The following is a 22,673-nucleotide window of genomic DNA, read 5'->3' as shown; positions in this document are numbered from 1 at the left end:
ATATATAAGTATATTACTTGAGAGCATGTGTAGACAGGAAAGAAATGGGATGACCTGGTATCAAGAGGAAACAGTTGGAATTGAAAAGGGTTTTTAAAATGAATAAGCAGAAAGGGAAATTGTCCCAGTTGAACATGGAGAGATCACATCGAGTGAGTGTTATCAGTGGAACTAGCTGTATATCCAGAAATGAGCTGTTGTGTTTGTATACAAATGCTAGAAGTATAAGAAACAAGGCAGATGAAATGGTTGCATTAATTGTGTCAGTTCACCCAAAGATTGTCAGAATAAGTGGTACATGGTTGTAAGAGGACAACATCCTGACAGAAATAGAGATGGAAAGGTATGATGTGTTTTGTGAGGATAGAAGGGGTAAAAAGGGAGGGGGGAGTGCTGTTGATGATAGAGAAAGAGTTATGTCTATACAAAGTAGAGATGCAAGAGAGAAATAGTGCCAGTGGTTTTGAGGCAGTACGGTGTGAGATAGAGGTGAATGGAATCAAATACTTGGTTGGATGTCGTTATAGACCAGGTAATGTGGATGGTGGTGATAATGAACTGTATAATCAAATTAGTCAAGCAAATAAGAAAAGGGTGATCATAATGAGATTTTAATTATGGCACTATAGACTGGAATGATGAGTAGCAACTGGAAGTAAAGAAAATTAGTTTCTTGAGATTTTGAGGGATAACTACCTCAGACAGTATGTAACAGAGGGCACACGAGGATTAAGGGTCTTGGATTTGGTCATCTCATCAGAGGATGTAATTATAAGTAATTATAAATGAGGTGACAAATCATCCACCAATTGGTGAAAGTGACCATGAGGTGATTACCTGGGTGGTTGCCAGAAGTTCAAGGACCCCTGTGAAAAAAGGGTATATGTGGAACTACAAGGGGGGGGGGGTGATTATGAAGAGCTCAGGAGACAGCTTGCAGGTGTAGCATGGAATGAGGAGGTAGCTGGAAAAGAGATCAATGCAGCTTGGGGGAATTTTCAAAAACCATCTAGTAGATGCAATGTCTAAGTGTATTCCAAGGGTGAGAAGGTTAAATAAGGTAGGTGGATGGATGAATAAAGAGATTAAGCATACAATACAGAGAAAGAGGGCATTGTGGAGGCAGCATAAGAGAAGTGGAAATAACTTATTCCATGAGGTCTACAAAGACCAGGCAAGGAGGGTGACTTAGTTGGTGAGGGTAGCTAAACAGAGGTATGAACAGCAGTTAGCTAATGAAGCCAAAAAGAATCCTAAGGAGTTCTTTCGATATGTAGCCAGCAAAAGAAAGAATGATTATGGAAGGATGACATTGATTGGAGGAAATGGTATAAAGAAGATGTTCCAGAATGTGTGGTGGAGATACTCAATGAGCAATTCATAAAGTTCTTTCAATCTTGTGAATGTGACTTCATGGAGAGATTGAGAGTAGTAGATGATGGGGAGGAGAGACTGACTGTAAGTGAACAAGAGGTGTATGGAGAGTTCAGTAAACTAGATGTTAATAAGGCTGTGGGAATTTATAATATATTACCACGTATTCTGAAGGAATATGCCAGGGAGTTGACACCTGTCTTGACATATTTTTTTAATATGAGTCTTGCACTCGGTCAAGTCACTAAGGAGCAGAAGGAGGGCAAGATTGTGCCACTTCATAAAGGAGCCGAGCGAACTTAAGCATCAAACTATAGGCCTATCTGTGTGTCAGGTATTGTGGTTAAGTTGTTGGAGAAGCTTGTGAGAACTAGGATCCAGAGTTGGGTTCACAACAATGGTATTATCTTTGATGGATAGCATGAATTTGCTTAAGGGAGGTCATGTTTTAGTAATTACTTACTTATTACAATAAAGTGGCTGCTTCCTTGGACAGAGGAGAAGGATGCATAGTAATATACTTGGATTTTGCAAAGGCTTTTGATAGAGTACCTCATGATAAATTGATGGTCAAACTAGAGCAGATGGGGTTGGATATAAGATTAGTGCATTCGATTGGAGACTGGCTATCTGATAGGTATCAACAAGTTGTGTATGGGGGAGCGATATCCAGGAAAAGGAAAGTCACTAGTGGAGTGCCTCAGGGGTCTGGTCTGGTTTATACTGTTTAACTTGTATATTAACGATATAGGTGAAGATTTGGATGGAGATATTCAGTTTTTTGCAGATGTTGAAAAGTTGAGATAAACCATGAAGAGTAGGGAAGATGTTGTGGCCTTACAAGAAGACTTGAATAAATTGAATGATTGGGTACGGAAATGGAGATGTGAGTTCAATGTTGCAAAATGTAAGGTTTTAAAATTTGGAAAACAAAAATGAGATGCAGAATTTATGCTTGGTGAGGATATATTGTTGGAGGTGGAAGAAATAAGAGATCTGGGGGTGATGGATAAGGATCTGAAAATTAGGGGACACACAGTCAAATGATGTGGAGGACATTGACATGTAGAAGTTGGGAGATTCTTGTTCCTTTGTATAAGGCTTTAATTAGGCCACACATGGACTACTGTGCCCAGATTTGGTTACCTAGTTTTCAGAAGGATGAAGAGATGCTGGAAAGTGTCGAAATGCGATTGACTGGAATGACTGAGTTACCTCTGGAATGTAGAGTATGAGGGAGGATTGAGAAGATGCAACTTGCAGAGTCTGGTGGACAGGAGGAAGAGGGGAGATATGATAGAGACCTACAAGTTATTAAGTGCTTGTTATAGGATCAATGCTGGAGAGGTTCTACAGAAAATAGTGGGAGATCAGGGGAGAACCAGAGGTCATCCCTGGAAACTGTATAAAGAGGGTGTGAGTAGGGAAGTGAGAGGCAGGTTTTTTTCGTGCAGAGTTGTGAATGATTGGAGTGCCTTGCCTGAGAATGTGGTGTCTGCAAGGGGTTTGAATGTGTTCAAGGCATGGCATGATGAGTTGTGTGTGATAAAAGGACCTCCCAGACGAGTCTTTGACTTCATGAGGTCTTGGGGTAATAATAATAATAATATATCATCATCATGCGTATCAAGGATTTAGGCCTAGCATTCCGGCCTTAGAAGTCATCGTTGAATCGTTTAAGAGGACTTCCTGGTTTTTTTTCTCCTAATGGCTTGTACTTTAAGGCTTGTTTTGGTAATTTTTCTGTTTTCATTCTTTGAGCGTGTTCTATCCCTTTATGTTTATATTTTTTAATTTTTTCGATTACTGGTACTTGGTTTAATTCTTTCATAATTTCTTAATTTCTTTTGTGATCAAATAGGGTATACTTTGCAGTTTTTCTCATAAAGTTCACTTCTGCTGTTGTTAATTTTTGTCTTTTTGTTTTATTGTCCAGATTTCGCTTCCATACATTAAGACTGGTAGGGCTAATGTATTGTATACTTTTAGTCTGGTTTGTTTTTGAGCTAGGTTTGGTTTAAATATAGATTTAATTACACCTGTTATTTTTAAATATTTTGCAATTTTTACGTTTATATCTTATCTTTTTCATTTTCATATGTGATCATACATCCTAGGTAGTTAAATGAATTCACCTGTTCTAAGATCTTGTTATCTATACTATTTTAGTTCTTGCTGGATCTTGTCCTTTAAAGCCATAGTTTTTGATTTTTCTGTCGATATTATCATACCATAATCTTCGGATATCTCATTTAGATCTAAAATAGCTTTCTGTAAGTTATCTTCAGAATTTGTAATTATTATTTGGTCGTCGGCAAAGAGGAGAGTGTTTAAGTTTACTGTAGGAGAAGGTTTAATTCCTTGATGTAAATTTTTATTCCATTTTATTATTATTTTATTTAAGTAGATATTAAAAAGAGTTGCTGAGAGGGAGCATCCCTGTCGGATCCGTTGATTTATCTCTCTCATATATGATAGCTCGTGATTTAATCTTATTTGTATTTGATTATTTTTATATATACTTGTGATAGCTTTTAGGATATTATTTGGTATTTGTCTTTCTTTTAATATGTTAAATAATATGTTTCTTTTAACTTTGTCAAATGTTTTTTCAAAGTCAATAAATGCAATATGTGTTTCTAAATTGTGTTCTCTTCTTTTCTCTATTATTAATTTTAGGCAAAAGGCTGGGTCTATACAAGATCGTCCTTTTCTATATATATATAGTATATTATATTATATTATAGTATATTTGTAATAATAATAATCTTTTAACTTTGTCAAATGCTTTTTCAAAGTCAATAAATACAATCTTGTATTTATTGACTTTGCAAAGGAAATGTTATTACTACTATAACAAGCCAAAAGACTTGTTATAGTAGTAATAACAGGTCTACCTACTCACTGATGAGACCTCAAAAAGGGTTGAAACCGGTCTGGGTAGTGACCTCTTCTCATAATGTAAAACAGTAATACATCTCCTAGGAGCTGCGTTTTACATTATGAGAGAATATTAAGGACAGTGACGGAGCTTGCTTCACCTTTGCTCCAAGTTGCCCCGGTGTTGTACTACCTGAGTGATTACTTACACTTGGGCTCGCTAATAGTTTTTTTGGCATGAAACTCTAGGATTTCGATGGTTTTCGATCCGAGATTCGTACCTGGCTGTAGAATAATACCGGATTTACCATCTCCCTTAAACTTAAATGCAATATGTGTTTCTAAATTGTATTCTCTTCTTTTCTCTATTATTAATTTTAGGCAAAAGGCTGGGTCTATAAATGATCGTCCTTTTCTATATATATGTAGCATAGTATATTATATTATATATTAGTATTATATATATATATATATATATATATATTATATATTAGTATATTATATTATATAATAATAATATATAGGAATTATTATCCCTCTCGATGAGTTTATGATTCAGCTGCATGATTTGGTATGATACCAAATCATAGGTTTCTTGAGGATCAGTAAGTAGTGGTGGTGGTGGAGAGGATTCAGAGATAAATGACCAAGTTTGATCTGTGGAATGCTTCCTGTGAGGATAGGTTGAAAAGAGTAGACATGATAGAAACTTATAAGTTATTAAAGGAATTCTGTAAGACTGATGCAAAGGAAATTTTTCAATACGTGACAAATAGAGAGAGAGAATTAGGGATCATCTGTGGAAGCAATGAATGAGCTTAAGGAAAGGTATGATAGATATTGTTGTATAAAAGTTAGTGTGCATTTCTCATGATGAGTTTTCAGACTCCATGGCAATGCCTGTATAATTTGTCTTGGTCTGATTTGGTCAGAAGTATCTTACTAAAACCAAAATATTAGATATGACAGTATTAGGTAATGTAATGTAATAGACTAATTTGGAGGAAAATTGTGGATAAGCAATTAGTAATAATGTAAACTTAATTATGCCGTATTATCATAGTATCCTGTACAACCGTTTGGTTGCATATCAGGAAATTGATGATGATAATAATAATGCTTTTCTCTTTCAGTATGCAAGAATTAAAGAAGAAGTTTTATGATGAAATTCTCAGTGTGGCACTTCATCCCACTGGTTTATTTTTAGCAGTCGGATTTAATGAATATGCCATGATGTACACCATACTTTTAGATGACCTTCGAATGGTTAAACAGTTCGACACTAGAGGATGTAAAAAAGTAATGTAATAAATATTATTACTATATTATTATTATATTGTGTGTCTTTTATAAACATTTTAATACTGTGGTTGTTTGGGTTTCTAATAATAAAGTGAGGATAATACTTATCTTTTTTTACCTTGATTCATTGTCTTTACATACTCTATTGAAAAATCATAGGACAATTCATTAAGACACTGCGTAAATGAAATGATGTCTTCATGTTTGCAAACTTACCAAATTTTTCTTTTCCTTACTTGTGCCTTTTTTTTTTTCAGGTTTAGTGCAATTTCACACTTTATGTTTAATTTGAATTTCTATCATATAATGGATTTGATAAGGTGCACTCTTGCTTTAGTAATATGATTGCCTTTTATAATAAAGTTACAAGAGCAATTGATGAGTGGAAAAGCATATACTGCCATTTTTTTGGATTTTGCAAAGGCATTTGACAGGATGCCACATGATAAGTTGCTATTTAAGTTACAGCACATTGGTTTAAATGTCGGGTTAGTCAACTGGATTCAGGATTGTCTGTCTGATAGGTATCAGAGAGTTGTGTATATGGTGGAGCAATATCAAGGAAGCCAAAGGTTACAAGTGGGGTTCCACAGGGCTCAGTACTGGGACCTGTATTGTTCAAACTTTATATTATTGACATTTTCAATGGGTTGCAAGGGGATATTCAATTGTTTGCAGATTATGTGAAGCTGGGAAGGGTCATCAGTAATAATGCAGATGTAGCAGCCCTGCAAGAGGATTTGAATAAACTAGGCAGATGAGAAAATGAATGGGGTCATCGGTTTAATGCAGCGAAATGTAAAGTCTTGAAGTTTGGTATCCATCGATATGAGGCTGCATACTCAATTGGAAGAGCTGTACTGGAGGAAGTAGGGGAGACAAGAGATCTAGGGGTGATGATTGATAGAAAACTGAAATTCAGAGAGCATATTGCCAAGGTGGTGAATGTAACCCAGAGGATTGCTGCAATACTGAGAAGGACGCTGACCTGCAGAGATAAAAGAGTTATTATTCCATTGTATAAGACCCTGATCAGACCACACTTGGACTATTGTTCTCAATTTGGTCCCCAGGATTTGGATAACTGTGGATAAGGTACAGAGGTAGATAACAAAGATGGTTTCAGTACTGTACAATATCAGTTATGAGGATCGGCTGAGGGAATGTGGACTGCAGAGTATGGTGGATAGAAGAAGGAGAGGTAATATGATCGAGACTTTTAAACTGTTGAGAGACAGTTACAGTGTGGAGATTGGGGAGTTCTTTTGCTTGGTGGAACAGCAAGAAGGAGCGATGACAAGGAGCCATCCCTGGAAGTTACGAAAGGAAGCTGTGAGCAAGAGGGTGAGGAGTGGTTTCTTTGCTTGGAGGGTGGTTGAACTGTGGAATGCATTGCCTGAGAGAGTGGTGAGAGCTAGAACGGTCAATGGGTTCAAGGAGTGGTATGATAGACTTTGTGTTTCCTAAGAAGGACCTCCCACGATGAGTCTCTTGACTCCATGGAGGCCTGAATAATAATAATATTTCCAGAATGTTTAAGTCTCAGCACTAGCCAAGCAAGGTCTCCAGGGGAAATGAAAGAGATAGTTTCATTATATAATGGAAGTTCCCCAAATAGAGACAAAAGATTATAGACCAGCCAGTATCTCACGAGTGTGTAAAGATATTGGAAAAGTTGATTAAGAAAAGTTCTCCAGAATGCAAGGGATATGTTGTTTTGTGAATAGTAGGTCTTGCCTTGATAATTCATTCACTTTCTATAATAAAGTTGTAGATGAATTTTTTTATTGCCTAGTATGGGACCATCATCCTTCTTATTTGGAGAGGTCACTTAAAAAAGTCCCCAGAGCAGGTTCTATATAATATAGTACTTAGCTCATCTCATATATACTACAAGTTTACAAACTTTTGTGGATTGGATTCACATAAAAAAAATAAAAAAGTGAGAGTTGAGTTGCATCAAGATAATAGTTATGTGATGATACTGCTAACTTTGCAAAGGTATTTGATAAGACTACATGGAAATCCATACACAAATTGGAGAAAATGAAGATGAAGCTGGTTGCAATACATAACAGGGTAGCTAATAGACAGACGTCAAAGAGTAGTATATCGTGGAGTAGAATCTGGGAGAAAGCAGATTACTGCTGGTTTACCACAGATCTTGTACTTAGGATACTGCTATTTAATTTGTATATTAATGATATTTGGAATAATCTGACATGGAGTATCCAGTTGTTTGATGATATAGAATGATCTGAATTCACTATAGACAAGGAATAATGATCAGTTCAATGCAAATAAGTGTAAGGTTATGTATGTTGAGCTGAAAAGATTCCAAGCTGCATATGGCATCAATGTAAGAAATTGTCAAATCTTAGAATATGAGAAGTAAGTATGAGAAGATAGTTGAAGCTCAGGGGACATGATTGTAATGATAGATTGCATACCTCAAGTAAAGAAGATAAAGCAGTTTGGAGTCAAATGGATGAAAAAAGGAATAAAGGGGAATTGAAGAAGAAAAAAAGATTGTGGAGAGAGAGAGAGGCAGAGAGCAGTTAGTTGAATGACGAATTACATGACGAAGACTAGAATATGATTAGAAAAAGATAGAATATGAGAGGAGACTGGAACTACGAGGGTGGTCTGAAAAGTTCTCAACCTAACAATGAAAAACGAATTTATAATTTCAAAATTAATTTTATTTTTCAACATAGCATTGCTGGAATAAATGTATTAGTCTTAAATGAAGATCACTTCTTGATTTGAAGAAAAATGCTGACCAGCGAGGAAGAGTTTTAGTTTTGGGAAGAAATAGAAGTCAGAGGGAACTAAATCTGGGGAAGAGGATGGATGTTCCAACAATTCATAGTGCAGATCCCTTAATTTTCCTACTGCCAAAACACCTTTGTGGCAGGTGCATTGTCCTGATGAAAGATGATTTTTTCTTCTGCAAACCCAGTCTTTTCTCACAAATTTTTTCATCTAGTCTTCTTAAAAGATCGGAATAATATTCCCCAGTTATGGTTTTACCCTTTTCAAGATAATTAATAAACAAAATGCCTTTAGCATCCCAAAACACCGATGCCATGATCTTTCCTGCTGATGGAATCGACTTTGTCTTCTTTGGCGCTGAACAGCCGGCTTCTGTCCACTGTTTTGACTGCTGTTTGTGTGTGTAATGGTGAATCCAAGTCTCATCTGTAGTAATAAATCGATGCACAAAATCAGTTTTATTCTTGTTAAAACACTCCAAGCAGTGGTCAGAGATTTTTATGTAAGTGCATTTTTGATCTGCTATGAGCAAGCATGGCACCCATCTTGCGCAAAGCTTTTTCATATGCAATTCTTAATGCAAAATATTATTATTATTATTATTATTATTATTATTATTATTACGGGCAACTCCAGGGAGTCATTAGACTCATCGAGGGAGGCCCCAAATCATTTTCATCACAACTATTTGACATTCATACAGTATCTATCATACCTCGCCTTAAACTCATTCACTGTCACAGCATCCACCACAGACTCAGGGAGCGCATTCCACTCATTCACTACTCTAAAAGTAAAGAACCCAGCTCTAACACCTTTACTAACCACACTTTTGCCCAGTTTCCATGGATGTCCCCTAGTCCTCCCACAACCAGTCCTGTTCTCAAAAATATCTTCTGAATTAATTTTATAGAAACCCTTCAGTAATTTGAATGTCTCAATCATATCTCCCCTCCTCCGCCTATCAACCAATTTTTGCAACCCACAAATCCTCAACCTGTTCTCATACGGTTCATTCCACAGACCTGCTATCATCTTGGTCACTCGCCTCTGGATCCTCTCCACCTCCTCCCCATCAAGAAGAAACCTAGGTGACCAAATCTGAGCACAGTAGTCGAGATGAGGTCTTATCAAGGCTCGATACAGAGGAACAATAACCTGCTTGTCTCTGCTTGTTAACGTATTCTTCAGCAACCAAGTGATTTGATGAGCTGATTTGGCCACTTTTGCAATGTGTCCCCTAAATTTCAATTTCAATATATCCTACATGTTCTTTTGAAATGCCTATAGTCTCAGCAATTTTTTGCCCTTTGACTCTCCAGTCATCCAATACCATATCCTGCACTTGATCAATGATTTCTGGTGTTTTTTTCTTGCAAATCCAATCTCCCCATAAGTAGTTTTGTTCTCAACTCTTTGAAGGCGAGATATATACACACTCCATTGTAATCAACCCATATCCACAACTCTCATATGATTCTTCTACTTTACAATCAAAGTCTATCCTTCAACTCCTCAACTATCATTGGGATATCATCTTCATTTCTTGTTTAATGTCACAAACCATTCATTTGTTTAATAGCATTACAAGCTTGGTTGACATGATCATCTACAGCTTTAACTTATGAATAATAGATCCCAAGTATATGAAATGATTTACTGCATTGACTTTACTAACGGAGATATAAGTCTCTGTGTTCTCTACCAACCACTAAATATTTTGTCTTTGTAAGATTAACTTTCTGGTCTCCCATTTTGTAAACATCAACCAATTTTCTCATAATAATAATGTCATCCTGATCTTGAGCAATTATCTCTTGATCATCAGCAAACAGTAGTGAATGAATGATGCTGCTGTCCCTTATCTCAACTCCCACACATTCTTCTACATGAAGTATTCCAGTGTGCAAACACTGCATCAGGGTGGATCTTGTGACATCCCACAATCCTTGTCCACCAGACTTAGCAGTAGACTTGTTACCAGTCCATCAGATTTAACGACTGCTCTGAAACCTGTATATTCTCTTAATCAACTCACTCTCATCCATCCTCCTCATTGAGTGTCAGATTTTTCTAGTGGGAACAGAATCATATGCCTTTTGACTTTTTTTGCAGTTCTTTTTTTGATGATCTGTCTTAGGATGAAAATATTATCAATATAAGACTTTCCAGCAGTAAAGCCAAAAGCCAGCCTGTTCTTCTAACACACACACACACACCCACACCCACAAAAGGTAATATACTCTTCTCTAACTCTGTAGTTATAATTTTACTTAATAGTCTACTCATGAAGGTCATCGCACTAATGCCTCTGTAATTTGAAGGTTACTACCCTTTTTTAAAGTTAGGAGTCACATATGATAATAGTTGCATCACCTTCTAGGACTTGATTTAACTTTCTTGTTATTATTCTTGGCAGCTGATCGCCTTCTTAATTCCATGTGTATTTCTTCTGAGCCAGCTGTATTCCCATGCAGCTGGCTCAGAAGAAATACACATGGAGTTCCTTACCAAGGCCTCTTGCACCTCATCTTCCAAAAACGGATCTACTAGCTTCTGTATTTCAAATCACTCTCTGTTTCCATCAGTGTATTCCTTCCTATTCCCTGTTAGAAGGTCATTAAGATGTTTATTCATCCAAACTGCCATAGTATGTATTAATATCATTGGATGTCATCTGCAGTTTGATGTTCTCAAGTTCCTCATGCTCATCAATGTCTGAGCTGACCTGTTACCTATGAGTCATTAATCTGAACAAACTCTGTTACAACATTTTTCCTTCCATTTTGAAACATTTTTTTTTCACTTTTAATACTTGATATTTTCTGCAATCCTCCTGTCTTCCAGAGATAAGCTTTATTATTATTATTATTAAGAGAAACCTCCAGGGAGTTATCGAGGGAGTCCAAATACTACCCGCACTAGCTGTCATACCTGTTCCTGAATTCATTCACACTTACTTGCACACACACAACATCCAATGGCAATTGATTTCAATCTTGCACCACTCTATGAGAGAAAACTTTAGCTCACCCCGTCTTCATGACATTCATTCTCAACTTCCATGGATGCTCTCTTTGTCCTTCCCCCACCCTTCAGAAAATGAAAAATTCCATCTATTGGTCTTTCAGAAGTGTGTCTCAATCATATCATTTCTATCTCCTTTATAGTGTCTGCAGTCTACAAATTCTCAATATCTGTTTTCATAATCAGTATTCCAGAATCCTGGTATCGTTTTTTAACACTCTCCTTTTTACTCTCTCTCTCTCTCTCTCTCTCTCCACTATATCAGAATCATCACTGAAACCAGGAGACCAGACATGTGCACAATATTCCAAGTGAGGTCTTCCCTTGTAAAGAGGTAGAACGACTTCCTTATCTTTACATGTCAAGGCTCATTTCATCATTGCAATTTATATGCTTTCTTCTTCTTAGTAATGGTTGCAACAGCTTTTCCTGTCATCCATTTGCTTCGAAAGGCATTCGAATCATTTACTCATTGAAATTTCTGTCAAATCCAAGTGCTTCCTTAACTGCTTTATGAATAACCAACCTCCTTAATATGATTATACATTTCACTAGCTTTCCAGGACTTGTGTACATTTGGTTTTTGCCTGACCCTACTTTTATAGTCTTCTAATATTCTCATCTGACATATATCATAGTTCACCTAACCTGATGTCACCAACTTAATCATTTTTCCTTTTAACCCTTCCAGGCACAATATCTGCGCAAGTATCAGATGAACCTCTCAATACTCGCACATCAAAGACATAAAGGTCTTGGTTATCTCTACGTCTCCATCTCTTCACCCAACTTCTCAAAATACTCATCTGTCATCTCTGTTGGAGCACATGTTCCTATGATGACCATTTCCACTCCGTAAGCAATGAGCATCAATGACTTCATTGACTTCCTTCCTGATTTTAATAAAACTTTTTTCCATTCTTTATCCACAAGGAAATCTCCAGCTTGTGCTCTGCTCACCTTATCCATTCTAATCCAAATCTGTAAATAATCACACTGGATCTTACAACTAGTACCCTTCTTTTTTTAGTTTCTGTGAAGACCTCTAAAGTTTTATTAGTAACTTCTTTTTTTAACTCCTCTTCTAATTTCCCCAGTTAAACTCTGTATGTTCTATGTTCCAAATCTCAAAGTCCATGTCTATAGCCAATTTCATTGCCTAGATTTCTGTCCAGAGTCATTCTTCTTTTAGGAGTATGTAGCAATGAATTTTTTTACAAGAAGATGGGGGGGGGGGAATCAACCCTTTGCTCAATCCCCAAAAAGAATTTTATGTTTAGAGTGCACATTCTCCTACCTTGTGGGAACCAACACCAGACTGTGCAATGCCACGAGTTAACATTGAGGACCTATGCCTCAAGAAGGACTGTCTTCACCATGACTGTGAGCTCCTTCTACCCACAAAAAGAAAATTACAATAAGAAAAAGAAAGCCCTTAGTCCTCAACTACTCTAATAACATTGGAGTTGGAAGTAGACAACAGTTGCTCAAGAGAGATAAAACAGGAAAGGTAAATGAAAGGGTCTGTCTCAAAGTAAGTGGAAGGAGAGAATAAATCCAGCTAAGGTACCCTAGGAACACTACTTCCCTTACTATCAAGATGACATCCCCCTAAGGCACTGTCAGCAATATATTTGGAGAGCTCCACCATCTGCCACCTACAGTAGTGAACAAATTAATCCAAACACTCACATTTTAAAGAAAAATTTTAATTTCACAAGAAATAAGTACAAAAATAAACTCCAGTTTTACCTAATAATTTATATGTGCTCCTCTGTTCCTAATTGTCATCGTCGTCATGCATATCAAGGATTTAGGCCTAGTATAGTGTTCCGGCCTTAGAAGTCATCGTTGAATATTTTAAGAGGACGTCCTGGTTTTCTTTTTCCTAATGGCTTGTACTTTAAGGCTTGTTTTAGTAGTCTTTCTATTTTCATTCTTTGAACATGTTCCATCCATTTATGTTTATATTTTTTAATTTTTTTTATCACTGATTCTTGGTTTAATTCTTTCATAATTTCTTTATTTCTTTTGTGATCAAATAGAGTATACTTTGCAGTTTTTCTCATAAACTTCATTTCTGCTGTTATTAATCTTCTTTTTTTTTGTTTTATTGACTAGATTTCTTTTCCTAATAAGTTCATTCATTCACTTAGGCATGAACTTTACCATGGTAGAATACATTTTTCTCATTTCTGCATTTCAAAACCACACTTTTATAATGGATTGTATTAAGTTATCCTTTGAATGACAATTTAATTTTCCAAATCTCTTTTTCACTATGGCCCACAAAGTTTCTATTGTGTTAATGTCTGGATAGCTACGTGACCACTGAAGCAATTGGATGTTGTGAGTTCCGAGGAATTGTTTCACTTTTCTTGAAGTGTGGCATAGAGTGAGATCCTGTTGGAAGATGAGTTCTTTGTCTTTCTGGATTTGTGGGAACACTGTTTTCTCCAATATTTTTATGTATTGGTTGCTTTTCATCATACCGTCAACAGACAAGAGTGACCCCAGACTGTCATGTGTAAAACAATCCTAGATCATCTTTTTGGCTGGGCATTTAGGAGCTTCTTGAAGGTGGGCAGGAGAGCTCTTATCAGTCACTAGTTTGCTAACATAGGGTGCTCACTCTCCTTGGAAAAAGAAATGGCTCTCATCTGAGAATATGACCTTCTTCCACTTCTCAACAGTCCAATTTTTGTACACTTTTGCCCACTGGAGCCTCTTTTTCTACATAGTTTTCATCTACAGTTTCTTTTTAGGTCTGTGGGCAGTCTTCTCTGCTTCCAGCGATCTTTGATGGAACTGTCATGTCAGAAACATTAATCTGGCTAGCTACCAAGTCTCTATTTAAGTCTACAGCAGACAATCTTAGATTCATTTTGCTTTTCCTAACTAGTAAATGATCTTGAATCTTTTTTTGCCCATATTTTCCTTTTCTGTCAGGAGTAAAGGTACTTGTTTTCTTAAACCTCTTTAAAATCACATTAACAGTACTCGAACCAACACCAACACCACACTCATTGGTAATTTGTCCTTGAGTCATGGATGTGTGCTGAGAAAGAGTACATATTTTTGAATGCTTTCTTGGAGATGTATCCATTTTATAACTACACAAAATGAATGAAACACTATGAATGGCAACTTGTTTACACTATTTAAAAATGCACAACACTATTAATAAACATTGTAGAGACAGTTAAAACATGCACTCAACCAAAATAGTGAACTAAAACCAAAACTAAAATTATTGTAAACTGAAACCAAAACCAAGAACTTGATGAAAATCAGCTTGTTTGGGTTAATTTGTTTGCTACTGTAGGTAACATGCTCACTAGAGATCAGACTTTTCTGAGAGCCAAAGATTTGTATTTTTGTAAATTCTTGCTAAGTTTGAAAACATTTCCAAGTTTCATAGTTAACTTGTTAGTGAAGAATTTTAATAGTTTATTAACAACATAGACTGCTTGGAAAGATAAAGGAGAATAGTGTGACAGGAAGGGTGGTCAGTGTGTTGCCTAGGTATGATTGTGGTGAAATGAGGCGGAGAGCAAGGATTATGAATGATATTCTGGCTGAAATGTGTGAGGAGATGGGAGTACAGTTTGTTAATGTGTGGAATGAGTTTGAGGGACGAACTGAGCTGTATGGGAGCGATGGACTGCATTTGAGTGGTTATGGTGTGAGTCGCTTGGAGAGACTGCTGCTGGAAGGTAGAGAAGTGAATAGAGAGAATGAATCAGATCGAGAGGGGAGGGATGTGGAAGAGCAGGAGAGTAAGACAGGAGAGATTGAAGGAGTGGAAATGAATGTGGAAGTGAGTGGTATGAGTATAGAAAATGAGAGAATGGGTGTGCAAGAGGAGCAGGGAAACGGCGAGGCTCAGGGTGGACAGGGATACACAGCGTGAGAAAGGTGGATGCTCCAAGAGGAGGTGAGAGAATGTGTAGGCAGGAAAGTAATGGGATGATCAGGGATCAAAAGGAAACAGATGGAATTGCAAAGGGTTCTAAAATGAAGAAGCAGAAAGGGAAATGGCCCCAGTCCAGCATGGAGAGATCACATCGAGTGAGTGGTATCAGTGGAACTAGCTGTAGATCCAGAAATGAGTTGTTGTGTTTGTATACCAATGCTAGAAGTATAAGAAACAAGGCGGATGAAATGGTTGCACTAATTGCGTCCGTGCACCCAGAGATTGTCGGAATAAGTGAGACATGGTTAGATGAGGATGACATCCTGACAGGAATAGAGATGGAAAGGTATGATGTGTTTCGTGAGGATAGAAGGGGTAAAAAGGGAGGGGGAGTGCTATTGATGATAGAGAAAGAGTTATGTCCATACAAGGTAGAGATGCAAGAGGGAAATGGGGCCAGTGGTTTTGAGGCAGTATGGTGTGAGATAGAGGTGAATAGAATCAAATACTTGGTGGGATGTTGTTATAGACCTGGTAATGTGGATGGTGGTGATAGTGAAATGTATAGTCAAATAAGCCAAGCAAATAAGAAAAGGGTGATCATTATGGGTGATTTTAATTATGGCAATATATACTGGAATGAAGAGATAGCAACTGGAAGTAAAGAAAATGAGTTTCTTGAGTTTTTGAGGGATAACTACCTCAGACAGTATGTAACAGAGGGCACAAGAGGATTAAGGGTCTTGGATTTGGTCATCTCATCGGAGGATGCAATTATCAATGAGGTATCAAATCATCCACCAATTGGTGAAAGTGACCATGAGGTGATTACTTGGGTGGTTGCCAGCAGTGCAAGGACCCCTGTGAAAAACGGGTGTATGTGGAACTACAAGGGGGGGTGATTATGAAGAGCTCAGGAGACAGCTTGCAGGTGTAGCATGGAATGAGGAGTTAGCTGGAAAAGAGATCAATGCAGCTTGGGGGATTTTCAAAAAATATTTAGTGGATGCAATGTCTAAATGTATACCATGGGTGAGAAGGTTAAATAAGTTAGGTGTGAGATGGATGAATAAAGAGATTAAGCATGCAATACAGAGAAAAAGGGCATTGTGGAGGCAGCATAAGAGAAGTGGAAGTAACCAATTTCATGAGTTCTACAAAGACCAGGCAAGGAGAGTGACTTGGTTGGTGAGAGTAGCTAAAGAGAGGTATGAACAGCAGTTAGCTAATGAAGCTAAAAAGAATCCTAGGGAGTTCTTTCGATATGTAGCCAGCAAAAGAAAGAATGATTATGGAAGGATGACATTGATTGGAGGAAGTGGTACAAAGACAGCTGTTGCAGAATGTGTGGTGGAGATACTTAATGAGCAGTTCATAAAGATCTTTCAATCTTGTGAAGGTGACTTCATGGAGAGATTAAGAGCAGTTGATGATGATGGGGAGGAGAGACTGACTGTAAGTGAGCAAGAGGTGTTTGGGGAGTTGAGTAAACTAGATGTAAATAAGGCTGTGGGACTTGATAATATATCACCGCGTATTCTGAAGGAATGTGCCAGAGTGTTGACACCTGCCTTGACATATTTTTTTAATACGAGTCTTGCACTTGGTCAAGTCCCTAAAGAGTGGAAGGAGGGCAAGATTGTGCCACTTCATAAAGGAGGTGATCGAACTCAAGCATCAAACTATAGGCCTATCTGTGTGTCAGGTGTTGTGGTTAAGTTGTTGGAGAAGCTTGTGAGAACTAGGATCCAGAGTTGGGTTGACAACAATGGTATAATCTTTGATGGACAGCATGGATTTGCTAAAGGGAGGTTGTGTTTTAGTAATCTACTTACTTATTACAATAAAGTGACTGCTTCCTTGGACAGAGGAGAAGGATACACAGTAATATACTTGGATTTTGCAAAAGCTTTTGATAGAGTACCTCATGATAAGTTGACAGTCAAACTAGAGCAGATGGGGTTGGATATTAGATTAGTGCATTGGATTGGAGACTGGCTATCTGATAGGTATCAACAAGTTGTGTATGGGGGTGCAATATCCAGGAAAAGGAAAGTCACTAGTGGAGTGCCTCAGGGATCTGTTTTAGGGCCATTACTATTTAACTTGTATATTAATGATATTGGCGAAGATTTGGATGGAGATATTCAGTTGTTTGCAGATGATGCAAAGTTGGGACGAACCATAAAGAGTAGTGAAGATATTGTGGCCTTGCAAGAAGACTTGAATAAATTGAGTGATTGGGCAAGCAAATGGGGATGCGAGTTCAATGTTGCAAAATGTAAGGTTTTAAAATTTGGAAAACAAAGATGGGATGCAAAATTTATGCTTGGTGAGAATATATTGTTGGAAGTAGAGGAAATAAGAGATCTGGGAGTGATAGTGGATAAGGATCTAAAATTTAGGGGACACATCGCCAAAATTGTGATGACAACACAAAGAGTTCTGGGAATGATGAGGAAGACACTGACGTGTAGAAGTAGGGAGATTCTTGTTCCATTGTATAATGGAACAAGAATCTCCCTACATTGTATAACGCCTCTGTAGCGCAATTGGAAGAACGACGGTACGTTGCGCCCTTCGTTTGGAATAGGCCTAAGTTCGATTCTCGTCGCGACGGGAGGAATCTTTATCTGGTCGATTTCAATAGATGGTGAGTTAGCCGATCTCATACGGAGGTAGCAGGGTTTTTTTCTCCCGGAAACTCGGGTTTTTCATCCCGCATACATACAAATCGGCCCTTCAGAACACACGCAATTTACAGACAAAAATTACTAGTTGTGGTGGTGTTGGAGGTGGGCGGTAGATGGCGTTGATTCGTAGTAGAGGTAAGGTGTAGAGACAGTTGAAGATGTCCTCCCGCGATGAGTCTTCGGACTCCTTGGAGGTATCAGGAATAATAATAATAATAATAATAATAATAATAATAATAACACAAAGACTTCTGGGAATGATGAGGAAGACACTGACGTGTAGAAGTAGGGAGATTCTTGTTCCATTGTATAAGGCTTTGATTAGGTCACACATGGACTATTGTGCCCAGATTTGGTCACCTGGTTTTCAGAAGGATGAAGAGATGTTGGAAAGGGTGCAAAGGCGACTGACTAAGGTAGTTTCTGACCTCTGGAATGTCGAGTATGAGGAAAGATTGAAAAGATGTAATTTGCAGAGTCTAGTGGAGAGAAGGAAGAGGGGAGATATGATAGAGACCTACAAGTTGGTGAGGGGTTGTTATAGGATCAATGGTGGAGAAGTTCTACATAGAATAGTGGGAGATCAGGGGAGAACCAGAGGTCATCCCTGGAAACTGTATAAAGAGGGTGTGAGTAGGGGAGTGAGAGGCAGGTTTTTTTCGTGCAGAGTTGTGAATGATTGGAATGCCTTGCCTGAGAGTGTGGTGTCTGCAAGGAGTTTGAATGTGTTTAAGACCCGGTATGATGAGATGTGTGTGAGATAAAAGGACCTCCTAGATGAGTCTTTGACTCCATGAGGTCTTGTTTTAATAATAATAATAATAATAATAATAAAAGAAATTTGAATATTTTAATCCAGCATTTCACCTAACACTAAATGAGGCATTTTCAAGGATAAAGATAACAGTGTAATGAAAGTAATTTGAATAAGAACACGGAACATAAAGCAAGCATTCAATAAGCTATCAAATTTCTTTATTAACATTATAATCAGCATCGAAGTCTGAATAAGTCACATTAAAGGCAAACATATTTTTGTATAAATATGTGTATAAAATTAACGCTGTGTATAAAAGTGTCATGATATTTATAATTATCTTTTTTTTCAATACTTTTCACTTGAAAGATTTTTGGGTTCATTCCTTCATAAAAAAAACTCCATATTTCTTCTAAGTAAAAAAGGCAAGCGATAATTTATACTGACCAAAATTTGCTTTCAGTAAGTGAACTAATTTCTGAGACTAGAAAACTTTGCAATGTGTAACTACATTACTGGCAACTTATGTACTATCTACAGGTAGCTGATAAATAGTAGAATGAATTGTGAAAAACTAGCCCTGCTTTGTAATGAAATCAATTTTTGTCATTATGTGGCTAAGAAATATGTTTTTCATCATTTTTTTTTTCTGAAAACATTTAATTATAATGGCCAAGATTTTCAGGCTCTCCACCAAAATAATTTTTGTTTTGTATATTGTTTTAACTTGTACAATATGTTCATTTTCTTTGAATTATAATTCTGTGTTTTTTTGCAGTGCTCTTTTAGCAATGGAGGCCATCTCATAGCATTACTTTCAGGCCTAGACATCAAACTTTATTCTACTATCAGCTTTGAAAGTGTTGCAACACTTGTGGGACATAGTGGAACTGTAGGTATATTTCTTTTTATAAAGAGAAATGTTCTTGATCTGTATATGTTATGTCTCTAGGACTTTTCAGCTTTATTTACATAAATTTCATTACCAAATTTCTTCTTAATTTGCTTCTTACTGGATAAGGATCAGAGAAAGAGAGAATAAAAAAAAAGCAGGTTGTGATAGAGCAAATGGAAGGTGGATAGATATATAGGGGTAAGATTATGGTAAGGCAGAGTAACAGAATGCATTAGCATAAGAGAGTGGATAAGAATAAGAAAATGAGAAACTAAGATATCCACAGCAGGAAGAGAGGGAGGGAGGAGGATAAGGTGTGGTATACCAAGTATAACAACTAGAGTGAGCAGAGATGGTGTTGATGGGATAGTCTCAAATAGATTAGTATTTGTTTTACCCTGAAGGAGTATGATATTAAAGGGAAGGGGAAAGTCAGTGAGGTTGTGACTAGCGAAGCAGTTCAAGGGGAATAATGGTATGAGGATGAGTCATGAGATTGTTATGATTATACACCACTGCAAGGAGTATCAAAAATAAGGGAGTTTGTGTCAAAAATGAGTGTTGCTGTGCCCAAGGATAATTGGTATATGCAAAGCTTGGCTTATGGAGTATAGCATATGGGCAGGAGTAGAAATTGGGAATATAGACCTCCTCCAGAAGGATAGAAAGAGGAAGAGGGGAGAAGGGAGACTACTGTTAATGATAGAGGAATTGTATCCAGAGCTGGTGGAAAATAGTAGTACATGAAATGGCTTGGAGGCTAAAGGCTAAATAATGCATCTAATTGGATGTTATTATAGTTTGGGAATGCAGAAGGCAGTGATTAATAAATGTTTAGGCAAATTGATTGGACAAAGAAAAGAGTGTGGTATTTTAATTATGAAAATGTAGATTGAATGAAGGGGAGAGAGTGAATTTCTGAAGTTTCTATGGAATAGTTATCTCAGGCAACATATGATGGACAAATCCCAGAAGCCATCCCAACTTAGTATCAGCAGAGTTTAAGATTGGCACCATCAATGGAAAAGAAATAGAACTAGCAGAAGAATTGGATAAGTATGAGATTGACATAATAGGTGTTACCAAACAAAGAAGGCAAAAATAAGTGAGAACCTTCTAAGCAACAAATATAAGATGGTCATAATAATCAGGGCTACAATCTTCTTTGCCCTGATCTTTCAACACTAAATACAAGGATAATGTTCTTGAATGGCAGGCAATCAGAATGAGGAACTGGAAAATGAAACTTATTTGTGCCTATTGTCCCACAGATATTTCTATTAAGGAAGAAATGGAGGAATTTTTAAAGCATTAGAGAAGGCAGCTGACACAATGAAAAAGGAAAAGTTGGTCCTTGTTGGAGATTTAAATAGCAGAATTAAAAGAAACACATGTATTAACCACAGTGAAAATTATTTAATTGTAAATATTTCATCCTAAGTATCTTAGGACATCATCAGTACAGTAGTTTAACAATAATAGGAATAACATACAGTTAGGGCGCATGATTACAATAGAATCTCATTAAACATGCGTAACGTGTTACAAAAGTAAAAAAAAAATAAAAAAAAATAAAAAAAATAATTATTATTATTATTTAACACAATTTTGTATCATAATTTCCCAAATAGTCAGAGAACTGGGGGTTGTCAGTGGAAGAAGTGTGAGAATGTGGTTAGTAAGGGTGGAGGAACTAGAATTTTAGCATGGAGAGTAACAAACAAGTGGAATGAATTGTCCGAATTAGTTGTGCGTATCCTGAAGGTGAACAGGTTTAAGGAGAGGTATGATAATCTTTGTGTGTATAAAGGCTAGTCTGGGTCTCCCACAATGAATCACCAGACTCCATGGAGGTATCATATAAAAATAATAATAATTATAATTATAATTACTCCAGGCATCTAGAATATCTTTATTTTCAGTTTTCATTTTACTGCGATCATATCTAATTCTTTTATAGTACTTTTTTTATGTATATATTCAAATATATTTATGTCTGGTAATGATTTCCTACTCTCCTATTTAAAACTTTTTTAAATAACGAAACCTGTGGTATGATCATAATTAAAAGAAACACATGTATTAACTACAGTGAATATTATTTAATTGCAAATATTTCATCCTAAGTATCTTAGGACATCATCAGTACAGTAGTTTAAAACAATAATAGGAATAACATACAGTTAGGGCACATGATTACAATAGAATCTCATTAAACATGCATAACATGTTACAAAAGTAAAAAAAAAATAAAATAAAATAAAAAAAATTATTATTATTATTATTTAACACAATTTTGGATGATAATTTCCCATACTTTAGGAATAGTAAGAACGTCGTTGCAGTTTAAGTTTGGTCTGTGTAGTAGGGCTTCAGAACTTTCTTTGAATAAATGCTCATGTTTATATAAAGATGTATGTAAAAGTTTAGACTTTTCCCGATGGATCCTATGGTTTGGATTTTCAATTCCGTGTCGAGAGAGGCCAGATTTCTGAGGTTTAAAAAGACGAATGTGGTCTTGATGTTCCGAGATGCGTTTCTGAACAGACCTACCTGGCTGTCCAAAGTAAGACAATTTGCATGAGCATGGAATCTCATAAACGCCAGGCAACATCAAAGGTGAGAGTTTGTCCTTAGGAGAAGGTAACAAGTTGTAAATTTGGTTGATAGGTTTGTAAGTAGTGGCAAAATTGTATTTCTTCATAATTTTAGAAAGACGTTCGGAGATGCCTTTGATGTAAGGTATGGGAATCCTATGGACTTTTTCCTGTCTGGTTTGATGTATGGGGAAGTGACTGATGATGATTTTTTGAGTTGTTTTAGGATTATATTCATTTAGGATGGCTGTATTTTTGATTACTTCTAATTCCTAATTTAAAGATTCTTCAGAGGAGCAGAATTTGTGTGCTCTAGAAACTAGTGATTTAATAATGCCAGATTTTTGAGATGGATGATGAGCAGAAGAATTGTAAATGTAGCGACCTGAGAATGTAGCTTGCAAAAGACAGACGTGGCGATGTAACCGTCTTTTTTTTCTTTGGATGTGTAAATCCA

The 22,673-nt window shown here is 36.7% G+C and overlaps 1 protein-coding gene across 1 annotated transcript in view; it reads left to right on the top strand.

Moving 5' to 3' along the window:
* Positions 1-22,673, top strand: part of tous (testes of unusual size) — a 196,028-nt gene that overhangs the window by 81,966 nt on the left and 91,389 nt on the right. The window contains exons 6-7 of the mRNA XM_090411201.1: positions 5,388-5,553; positions 19,503-19,616. Coding sequence (XP_090267327.1) covers positions 5,388-5,553; positions 19,503-19,616 — 280 coding nt within the window. The remainder of the gene's footprint in view (positions 1-5,387; positions 5,554-19,502; positions 19,617-22,673) is intronic.

Source organism: Typopeltis vanoorti, chromosome 21 (assembly GCF_054136105.1).
Source record: "Typopeltis vanoorti isolate ZY-2024b chromosome 21, IOZ_Tvanoo_1.0, whole genome shotgun sequence".
NCBI classification, from domain to species: domain Eukaryota; kingdom Metazoa; phylum Arthropoda; class Arachnida; order Uropygi; family Thelyphonidae; genus Typopeltis; species Typopeltis vanoorti.
Note: the sequence above shows the minus strand (reverse complement) of the source record. Positions and strands in the feature narration are given on the sequence as shown.